At 42.1% G+C, this 12,172-nt stretch overlaps 1 protein-coding gene across 1 annotated transcript in view; it reads right to left on the bottom strand.

Annotated features, from left to right (window-relative positions):
- Positions 1-12,172, bottom strand: part of LOC137287600 (beta-galactosidase-1-like protein 2) — an 80,778-nt gene that overhangs the window by 30,029 nt on the left and 38,577 nt on the right. The window contains exon 11 of the mRNA XM_067819977.1: positions 7,269-7,324. Within this exon, the coding sequence (XP_067676078.1) occupies positions 7,269-7,324 (56 nt within the window). The remainder of the gene's footprint in view (positions 1-7,268; positions 7,325-12,172) is intronic.

Genomic DNA, 12,172 nt, shown 5'->3' with positions numbered 1-12,172 from the left:
CGTACGTTTTATTCATACCCAGAGTAGGGCATATGATAACGATGTTATCGAACACATCCTTGTAGTAACCCTCCAACATATCCAACACGAAAACGGTCTTCCCACAGCCAGTCTGCCCGCATATGATAGCGCAGTGTGGGTCAGTGGGGAGGTGGGGCAGTTTATTGTTGGGGGGTGTGGGGGGGTACCCCCCATCAGTAGATGGCTTGCACAAATCTCCCATTGTCTATATTAAGTTGCGCGTCCATAATAACGTACAGATATAATTTCAACTTACCAGCGGTTTGAGCCTTCTTAGTAATCTGGATGGTTATCCCTTCGCTGCCGTTATCTATACGACGCCCGCTACCGTGCAGTTTATCATCATCCGTGGATCGCATGTCCAACCATAGGGCGTACTTGGTGGTCAGGTATTCACCGATCTGCACGGAGCCGAGGTCCAGGTCCTTTGTTATGTAATCCCCCACTGGTAGCTTTTTTATCTCATCCCACTGCTGGTGTGGCCTCATACCATGACTGAACAGCTGGTTGGGCACGCCCTCGATGGTAACTTCCACCTTTTCAATCTCGGGGTTGAAAAACTTCTCGCTGTCCCTCCGGAATGGATCGTAATCCTCCACGGGGACGACCAAGATACCTTTCATCGATCTCGCCGGCACGTTCAGGTTGATATTCCACACAGTGTCGCTCTTATCTCGCACGACTGATCTATGCCTCAGTACGCGATCGTACAGGATAGCCATCTTCCCAGAGTACTGGCTTCGAACCTGCCTGGCCAGCTCCGGGCTAGTAACCATGTCGAACTCCAGAGAGATGTTGTCTATGGCATAACTGGCCTCATCACCGTTCGGCGTACGCACTACTTTGCTATAGTCGTTAAACGTGAGCTCGTATTCGAGCCTATCACCCAGCGCGGCCTGGTAAAATGGCGCGTGTCCCGTGAGCAACTCGAAGTCGAGCGGCACGCAGAATCGATTCCCGTATGCTAGAGCGATGGCCTTTTCACCGTCCGATAGCTTGTCTTGCTGGTCTGTCGTGAAGACATACCCTATGCGCGCCCGGGTTGATTTGCTGATACCCTGGTACACATCATTGACTCGTTCTCTCTCGCTTTTCCAGAGATCCTTGTAGCAGTGAAACACGTCGCTGTCGTCGATGCTCAGCACCTCGTTACCGCTGATCTTGACGGTCGTTTTCTTGATGATAGCTCGACCCACGTTCCGCACTAGCTCGCGTTTGTCGTTGTCGGAGGTCAACGTGATATTAAACGCCAGTCGAACAGTGCCTGGTACAATGAGGTCATTCTCACCAAGGTTTGGAAATCTAACCAGCAGAGTTTGATTCTGGTCTATCTTGCTGGGGTTGTTGGTGATGGTCACCGACTGTCGCACGGCTCTGGCACCTAATGGCTCTCTCAATTTTCTGAAAGGATCTAATTTTCTACCGTACATTGTTATATATAAATAAAATATATTTAAATACTAATGGATGAAGACATACCTATGGATGATATGCGGGGCGCTAGTGCCCAGGTATACGATGATGAGCAGGAGACCTCATTTACTAGTTTGCCATTGAGCCAACAACTTTTAGAAACAACGGTAAATGATTATTACGAAGGATTAAAAAGCGATAAAAACTACGTTGAACCAAAGGGTCGAGACTACAATAATTTTTTTATTGATAAAAAGGGTGTTCTACGTCTTAAGTCTGCCCCAGAGGTCAACCTCTTTAACAAGATCAATAAAAAACCACTGGCCTTGTCAACTCTAGCCAGCCGCAATGGTGGTGGCGAATTTATCATTAAACATCTAAACATGCCTGATTACGGTGGTGCAATACCTAAGACCGTTAAAGAAGATCTTCAAGCTACCAGATCCCACCTCACCACTATAGATGAAATGACGCCAGAGCGTGCTACAGAAGCCTCGGACAGCATAGAAAAACTGTTGAGCACCTACTGGGACAAACCGTTACCGGGGTTTGACTTTCCGGTAAGGGAACTGCGTGGCTTAGACGAAGCCGTGAAACGCGTGCGTGGAGAACTCGTGAACAACATGGGGAAACTGAACGAAATCGACGAGCACATCGCTAGGGAAAAAACCAAACTCACCGAAACTGACGACGATGATATGAAGAGTCGTATCAATGAACGACTACGCGATTTAGAAGACGAGAGACGTACACGATTGGAAGCCGCTTCCTCGAATCGTGAACATCTTCGATCCCAGATCGGTCGCATTCGGGAAACAATCGATAGAATACTGAATGAAGATACAACTTTAGCCAACAGGATTCGGATATTGTTCCGGGAGCAAGGGATCACCATCGCCAGCATTCTGACTGCATTGGGTTTCATCATATCAACCTTGGTGGTGTCACTGACAGGGGGAACACCTGTGGGGCCTGCCGGTGGGGGAACTCCAAGTGGCGGTGGGGGTGTTAAAGACTGGATTAAAAAACTCGGGGAAGGCCTAGCTAAACTGGCTGGTAAAGCCGCCGAAGCCCTTCCCGGCATCCTGGGTAGCATCGTCTCGTGGTTGTTGAGCGCTCTGTCTAAAACTGCCATGTGGCTCAGTCAAAACCTGTGGGCAGCCATAGTCGCCGTGGCGGGTCTGGTGTACGTAGCGGCTAAGAAATCTTTAACCAAATAAGTCCCAAAGTTACCCCACCAACCACTAAGGCTGTTTTATTATCAATATGCTGCTGATAGGTGGTGGAAACCCCCACACCCCCCGGGGGTACCTCCACATGAACTTTAGGCTCCGGTGGTGGCGCCACTATACCCTTTTCACGTGGTTGGGTGTGTGGGATATGTGGGGTGTTAATATCGGGGTTGATACCCAACTTTTGATCCTTCGTGGCTATGACTATTTCGTTGTTATAACCCACCACTTTTTTTATTCTCAGTTGCATATCACTCGGAGCCATGTACAACCCCACGCCGAACACGTAATTGACTTTCGATCTGGCGTATTCTAACACGTTTTGGTAGCGTTCGATGGCCCTCGGGAGATCAACTGGTGAATTGATAGCATCATCAACGTTGGAAACGAATTGTGTCTGAGCGTCGTAAGCAGTTCCCTTACCGAGGATGTTAGAACGCGTCATCGACTGCGCACCCAACAGCGCCCACACGTACGTTCGAATCGAGTCGTTCAAGCGTATTGTACCAGCACGAGTGAATCCTTTCGATGTTTTTGAGATCATTTTAGTCCAGGCTGTGGCTGCATCAGGACTGGTTTGCTTTATACAGCTGACATGGATCTTTTCATTCGTTGTGGGGCCTGTAAATGTATGACGGTGTGGGTTGTATGAACCATCTTTAGAACCGGCATAATATTTTCCGGACCTGTAGAAGTACACGAGAACTATACCGAGACCATGGTTCACACCAGGAAGGCGAAAGTCTTTATTCGTTGGAATCTCAAACTCCCCACAAATACGTTCATAAGCGCGTCTATCATAGGGGTTATTCGTCATACTCCACGCTTTATCTTGGGGAAGAGGAGCACTTATTTCCTTCAATATTCGTCTCGTTTGATAATAAATATGAAACAAAATAACCGCCTTACTCAGTTCGTCTATACCGTAGTCTGGTTTCACACCCGACCCTGTCGTCGCACACCACACAGCAAAGTTGAGTTGGTTCTGCCAAAACTGCATTGGGTTTTGATTCCAGTTTACCACCGCCTGCGCGTTATTAACGGACACGACATACTTTTCAAAGATATCAATAAAGGTTGTTTTAAACCCAGTACCATCTGCATTCACCACGATTTTCAAGTGTGCTAAATCCATATTATAATATATAAATTATATAATATAATATGTACATAACACTTCCAGGAATAACTAGCGGTGAGGCCGTTCAGCTGACGCACGCGATCGATAACACGTCAGGTCAACTCGAAGTCGCACTCTGCGATATCACCTACCTACCGCAATGGACTAACATTAATATCAGCAACAATAAACTGTTCGTCAGTGGAACTCGCAGTCAAATAACTGACGGCTACTACAGCGTGTGCTCGCTAAACGACGAGGTCTTCAAACCCCTTGGAGCCGAACTCAAGATGAACGACTCAAACGGCACAGTGGTGTTAATCAACAACGGAAGAACCTCCTTGAGGCTCGGCCGACCATTAGCGAGGATACTCGGTATGTCTCCTGACGAGATAAAACCAACAACAACCGTCACAGGCACGAAGTTACCCGAACTAGTACCGTACCGAGAGCTGTACATTCATCTCGGTCAGGTGAGCACAACGTACAACATTCAAGGAGGCCACCCTTCCACTATACTGAGAGCAGTGCCGGTGAAAACTGAGAAATTCAACGACGGTAGAACCGAGTCATTTTCACCACGGCAGTATAAGAGATTAACCCAGGGCAACATACCTGAGCTGACAATATCGGTGTTAGATATAAATCATAATCCTGTAAATATAGGATACCTCAGCTTAACACTTCACGTAACATGACCAGCGCACAAGGACCCGGAGTGAAAAAATGCGTCAATATCGGGATCTCCGACCTCGGAGACACACGCGGTTTCGACGCTCCCGGAGTAGATGGTAAATCGTACGCCTTGCAACTGAAAAACAACATTTACAAACGCGTTGAAATCCCCTCCGGTGGAGCCCTAAGTGATATGATAGATACCACAGGAGCAACAGCCAACACTAAGTACGCCCTCGTCAACACCGGTGATGACAACTGGAGAATATACCCATCATTCGGAGGTAAACTGTTCGACTTAGACGATTTTGAGAGCACTACCGTCGTCAAAAACAAACCATATATGCTCGTCTTCACCGAAGATGACAAGTGGGTGTTGTTACCCGATAACAAATGGTTTCTCAATATTAGACTCGTCTCCCCTTACGTGTTCACGGATAACAAAGACAACCACCTAAACAAAGTCGTGAACAATGGAACCCTGCTCGTGGCTTACGTCCCAACTCAGAGACGTAGCATAGTCGTCAGCCCAGTCAACACTATAGCAGCCCACATGCTATCGAGTAAACCGGCCATGCAAAACGTGAAATTGCAGTTGGTGTCTGAATTCGAAGGTGTGGTTAAGATACTAGAGAGTCTACCGGCAAACTCAACACTGTTCATCAAAGTCTACCTAGGGGAACCATCGGGGAATGATGTCGAGATCGTGAAGGGGATCAAACTCGGGTGGGTGAAACGACACCAGTTTCAAGTTTGTAACGTTTACGTGCGGGTGGGTGTCGACTCCAAGACCAGTCTGCAGGGGGTCAACGTGATCGTGGAAAACAAGATATCATTAATCAATATATTCCTGCCTGACAACATACACTTCATGGGTATTAAGTTAACCCCTGAATTATTATCAGAAAACCAGTTGGAAATTATATCATAATAGTATAATAATGACCAGTCATCATCCCAACACTACACTTAACGACCTGGGAGATACGGAGGGATTCGATCAGCCTGGTGAGGAAGACACCTTATATATCCTGCACTTCAAAGACAACGTGTACAGACGGGTGCCGTTACCAGATTTAAAAGAGCCCAAATGGCTGATCAACTTAACACCCACCTCACCTTATATCACATTAAATAATGGGGTTGTCTCTAAGATTAAGAACAACGGTATCTGGGCAGGGGATTTCATTCCGGAGAGGGAATTAGTACACAGACAATCTGCTGGTTACAACAAAAAAGGGTTATTTGCTTATCCAAACAATAAATTAACATTTAGCAGAAATCTTGATAGAATATCCTCCCCTTTCACCCTCATCATAGAAGTCTTCTTTACGGATTTATTCGATGGAGACCCCCCAATAGTACACCAAATTTTACCCGGGGTGTCAATACGCTGGAATTACACAAGCCATTATTGTCGTATTGTTATACAACGGGATACCCCCACGGGTTCTATAAAACGTTTAATAAGCTCCCCTGGGGTTTCTATTACAACAGGAAATTCTATTAGCCTCTCACCTATTGCCCTGACTAGTAGTCTAGAACTTGTAGACTTCAAATTCATTGATAGAATATTAACTGAACCCCAATTAAAATATCTTTCAAAATATACATTATAGGATGGGCCTGTACCCAGTTGTAGAGGAAGTAGCGAAGACATTGGAAACCGTAGATGGGTTCCGCTTGAGGCAGTTATGTGATGTGAAACGCCAATTAGAACAAGACCGTGACACGCGGAAAGCACTATGTAAAAAGTACAATAGAGCTTTCAATATCGTGGACGGGGCTGACACTACCCTTATGACAACCAGCATGGGACTAGGGGCGGCAGGAGTTGTGTTGTTAACCACCATCGTGGCTGCACCTATAGTTCTAGGTTTTGAAATAACAGCTGGGATAGCGGGGGTGTTAGGGTTGACGCTTAAGTTGGTATCACGCAGACTGCATCGTAAGGCATTGAAACACGATGAGATCAGGGTTCTGGCCGAAGCAAAGCTGAACACAGTTAGTGAGCGTATTTCCACGGCACTCTCTGACAGTAAAATCTCAGAAGAGGAGTTTCGTTCAATCCTATCTGAACTCAAAAAATATAACGAAATGAAACAAGATATTCGATCCAAGTCTCGTAAGTCTGCTATCAGCGAGGACGAGAAAAAAAAGTACATAGAACAGGGAATACAAAAAGCCCAGCAAGCCTTTATTATGAACACCAAAGAGATCGTAGGCGGTTCACGTTAAACTGTTTCATCGATGTAAACGTGACATAGCCGTAAGCGAGCCACCGATCCTATATGGTCGGTCAAAACTTACAACAAATTATTGATCGTACCGTACGGCACAGTGTTACCGCCTGCCAAGTCACGGTAAACGTGATGGCGTGGCTTTGTAGTAGGGGCAATAATAGCAAGAGCTAATGGTCCCACCAAAGCCTCATTTAGTAAATGAGGCTTTTTAGAGGGGTTTTTGAAAAGTGTTTTCGGACTATCATTCCCTATACTACTACAATATAGTGACAAATACACTTGATCCAAAAGCTTCAGTAAGTGAGCAAATAGACCACTTTGTTTGACCACGGGACTAGCAAAAGAGTCCTCGGTAACAACAAGGGTCATATGTATTTACTAACAAACCTAGAAAGTCCGGCACAACAAAGAAAGCCAACTCTGTATTTTGGATTTAATGCCACAGGATCACCCGGTAAGAGGAGATAATCACTGTTATTTTCATGAATATTCAAGATACTTTATTCACCACCTACTTCTAAATAATCCCATCTGTTGTGTTCCTGTCAGCACAGTTACACATACCTCCATTAGACTTATCATTGCATCCCAGGAGAGATAACTTTCCATGGCCAAGTGACCTGCAAATACAACAATGACTGAATTACATCAAACACAGGGGACTGGACTTGGTGTATGTATGTGATAACTCTCCACATGATTATTGCCATCTAGATTACTTGGGGTGACAGGTATTGAGAGGAAAACAACTATTGTAATTGTGATAGTCCACTGCAAGTAACTATTGCGAAAGTGATAGTCTATTGCAACCATCTATTGTCATACTATACCAATAGTTTTTCTCTCATTAAATTGTCTAATTTGAAGTAATTTCCCGAATGAATGAATGAATGAATGAATGAATGAATGAATGAATGAATGAATAGTTTAGATGAAACGAAAACAAGCTGACATAGTTTTAGTTTACAACTGACAAGAAACTTCAAACCCAGATCAAGTTTGTGTGAGACAAAGCAGGGGCAGACAACTCTTGATCAAAGTGAACGAATCTGGTACTTCCTGTATTTCGTGCTACACATTTATCAAATGGAAGTCAATTACTACACTACTGACAGTCAATGCATCAACAGTTTTTCATTTCTATAATTAACTAATTGCTATAGAAGACTCAACAACTTCAATCCACTGATAGTTTGATGAATCAACACAGGAGTTTACACACACTAGATACCCTCATTGTAGTCATGGTTCCAATATACCTGCATTACTCATACTTGGACTGGCTAGAACGACTGAAAATCAGAAATATCACTGATGGGAATCATTACTAATAATTATCTATATGAAAATTGTGTAACTGATTCTATTCTTCACAAACCATTGCGTTGAAATATTTTAAAAATTTATATAGAAAATACACAAAGTTACATCTTTATTCATAGGCTGCTCTTAAAGTATATGTTCAGGATTGTGTTTGTTGGATAACCAAGCCTGCATAATTTGGAGTCATTATGACTCCCTGGTGTCATGAGAGGGAGTCATGGACATGTTTTGGGAGTCAATTTCAGTTTTGAACTTCCATCAAGAAATCAAGTGTGATTGTTTAATAAAAGAAATTAATGATATAACATAAGGTAAGGCAGTTCAGGTAAATAATCAGCACTGAGCAGTTAATTGACATTAAACTAAGATCCTCGAAAAAAAATAGTGATCCAAATGGATTATCTTCACCGAATGCTGAGTAGAATTGCGTCAACAATGAGGAAAAACAATAAAGATAATATGTGTGTCAAATATACAGTCTTTCTGGGTCATGGCAAACACTGCTATAGATGTTACTGGTCACCACTGATGTAAAATATGTTGTTTTCTTTAACTGTTCTTGGACATTTTCTGATCAAAAATATTCCTCCAATATTCGTTTAACAATGACAGATGTCTTTGATCAATATCAAAATTGATTTTCAATGAATTATTTTCTATCTTCTTCATATTTCAAGTAGAAGGATTGGCTGAAATATCCTAGATAAGCCTGATTTTGAAACCATAAACTGTGACAGTTGATTCTGCAGGCACAGACTGACAGATGTTACATGGAACAACAGTCACAAATCTATAGCTAAGCCAGTAAGTAAATCCAACAGCTGGGAGAATCCACAAGGCTGCGAAGAAAACTGGACCTCACACCATATACATGAGTAAAAAATCCTGCACAAGGTGTACTTAACAAAACATAGCACATCAAAACAGATACGTTTACTGTCACCAGTGAGTGAAATAGTCTCAAAATTCTGCTACTCATTCAGGCTAGCCTGCCGAAAGTTACTAGCCCACAAAATAATTAACTAGCTCGAAATCTGAATGTAGAAACTAAGCAAAGATAACAGAAATAAAGGAGAATGAGATATAGGCATAAAGCTGCTAATTGAAGAACATTTTACCTGGCTCACTCCCACTACCACTTACTTAAAAGTGTACCATAACTTACCACAGTGTTCACAAATAGCGTCAGACTCTCTGACAAATCCGGCTGATTCGCCAACGGTCAAACAGAAGTCACCAACCTGTCAGTCCCTGTGTCTGACTGAATATTTCACAATAAGTTTTTCTGAAGCTATTATTTGTGGCACATGACACTTGTTTGCTGTTTAAATCGCCTGTTTATTATTATGATAATTCCGATGCTAATTCTAAGAAAGTGTTAAATCTGAAATGTGTGTTTAATTTTATTCTATCCTGTGAATTTTCAGTAGGTCAGACAAACATCTGAAACTTATTTGACCCAATGCACTATTATTTTGAAACACAATTTGTGAACACTGTTAACAAGTCGAATGAAGAGATATTTTTGCAATATGACTGTAGTATTCTCATAGTTGTGAGATGTAGTTGTATGCCTTATAGCATCTGAGGTCACATGATGTAACTTGTGAACTTGCGTACTACGTCAGAATAATAAAGCGGGTGATTGGAACTACTCGCATGTCATGTGTGTCCCTGAGCAGACATGGATCCCAAGAAGATACTACAATGGCGACGAGGATGGGATGCGTCGTAATGCCTCAAGGGAAGGTGATATACACGCGACATGAACTATGTTAGTGATACGAACTCTCACTAATTGGTGGAACTTCTGAACAGAACTTTGTGTGAGAACTTTTGCACTCATGAAGACGCCATTTATTCTCGTGCATCACATGTATCTCGCCTGTCAGTGTCACGACTCACAGTATGTCACAAGTTTTGTCTACAGCTGTCTACACCTTTTCAACAGCATGTGTTCAATGTGAATATTTATCATATTTGTCATCATGAACTGGGTATTGAGAACATTCTCCATATTTTGTTTAGTCGAACTTGTCTTGACTTTCATAAACTTTGACTTTGCCAAACTGTGTAAACAGTGTGTATCCAATATGGCTGAACCCGAACTAGTCGCAGCACCTGTGAACTTTAACGTACATTTACGTCCCCCGCCAGCTCTAAATATGAATTCCACTGATATGAGTAATGAATTTACTGTTTGGATGGAATCTTTTTCTATTTATGAGGTTGCCAGTGGTCTAGAAACACAAGAGGATAAGGTTCGAAGGGCAACATTGTTGCACTGTTTAGGTACTCCATGTCAGAGAATTTTTCTTACATTGCCTGGTCAAAAGGACACTTATGATACTGCTAAAACTGTTTTGAGTGCATACTTCAATCCAAAAAGAAATGTAGTGGCAGAACGTTACAAATTTCGTTCTAGAGCACAAGGGTCAGATGAGAGTATTGATAATTATGTTACTGACTTGAGAGAACTTGCCAAAACTTGTAATTTTGGTGCTTTGCATGATGAAATGATCAGAGATCAGATTGTTGAGAAATGTGCATCGAAACACCTCCGTGAGAAACTTCTGCTGAAGGATGATTTAACTTTGGATTCTGCTCTTAAGGTTGCAAGACTTTATGAGATGGCTATGGAGAATTCTAAAGCTATTGCAGGAATTTCTGTTAACAAAGTTGATGTTAGCTTTACTCAGTCTGGTAATCAGTCTTATAGCCGGTGTTACAGATGTGGTTTTTCAGATCACAAGGCTTCTGAATGTGGTGCTATTAATGCCAACTGTCTGTTCTGTAAAAAGAAGGGTCATCTGGCTAGAGTATGTAAAGCTAGACAGTCAGCTGGTAGTTCAGCTCCAGGTAGTAGGTCTAGTTATACATCAAGGTTTCAGTTAGGTAAGTTAGATATTGATAAGCAAGCTCATTCAAAGCAGAAGGCTGTTAAAAAGAAAAAGAAAGGTGGTAAGGTTAAATTTCAGCAACAGAATGATAAGCAGAAATTGAAGGCAGTATTGATTGATGAAACATCTGAATCAGATTCATTTTCAGAAGATGCTGAGTTTGTGTATTACTTTGATTCAGATCTCTGTACTTCTGTGAATGTAAATGGTAGAGATTTGGAGATGTTCTTAGATTCAGGTTCATATAGGAACATAATTTCAGAGGTGACTTATGATAGATATTTCAAACATTTCCCACTTTCTCCTACAGCTAAACATTTTAAAGCTTATGGTCAGAAGCAGCCTATGGTATGTCTTGGTTATTTTGATGTTCTTCTGAAAGTTGGTGATAATCAAGTTGAAGATAAGATTTATGTCATGTCTGGTGATGAGGTATCTTTGCTTGGAAGGAAGTCTAGTCTTGAGTTGTCTTTGCTTCAGATCAACATAAACAAGGTTAGTTCTTCAACAAATCTAGATCATCTTTTTGATGAATTTTCAGATGTATTTGATGGATTGGGTCAAATTAAAGATTTTACTCATACAATCAAGGTTAATGAATCAGTCCCACCGGTTACACAACCGCTTCGTAGGTTACCCTATTCAATGGTGGAAGCAGTCAGTTCTGAGTTAGAGAGAATGATTGATGATGATATCATTGAAGAAGTACATCATGCTACACCTTGGGTTTCAAATATACATTGTGTTCCGAAACCAAATACTTCTGAGATTAGAGTTTGTTGTGATTTACGTGAGGTCAATAAGGCTGTTGTTCGTGAGAGGTTTCCTATTCCTACTGTAGATGATACAATCTATGCTATGAGATCAGCACGCTACTTTGCCAAGCTTGATTGTAAACGGGGATTTTGGCAGATTTTATTGGCAGAAGAATCTAGAGATTTGACAAGTTTTGTTACACACAGAGGTATCTTTAGATTCAAAAGACTCCCTTTTGGTTTGAATTCAGCTTCTGAAGCATATCAAAAGGCTATGAACTATGTTTTCCGTGATATTACAGGTTTGGAGAAATATATTGATGACTTGATTTGTTATGCAGATTCTCTTGTAGAACTTGAAAATTTGCTCAGAAAAGTTTTTAAAAGATGTAGAGAGTATAATTTAAAGCTCAACAAGGACAAGTGTAAACTTGGTATGACAGAGATAGAGGTTTTAGGACATGTGGTTTCTTCTGAAGGTGTCAGGCCT

This window comes from Haliotis asinina, chromosome 1, assembly GCF_037392515.1.
Source record: "Haliotis asinina isolate JCU_RB_2024 chromosome 1, JCU_Hal_asi_v2, whole genome shotgun sequence".
NCBI classification, from domain to species: domain Eukaryota; kingdom Metazoa; phylum Mollusca; class Gastropoda; order Lepetellida; family Haliotidae; genus Haliotis; species Haliotis asinina.
Note: the sequence above shows the minus strand (reverse complement) of the source record. Positions and strands in the feature narration are given on the sequence as shown.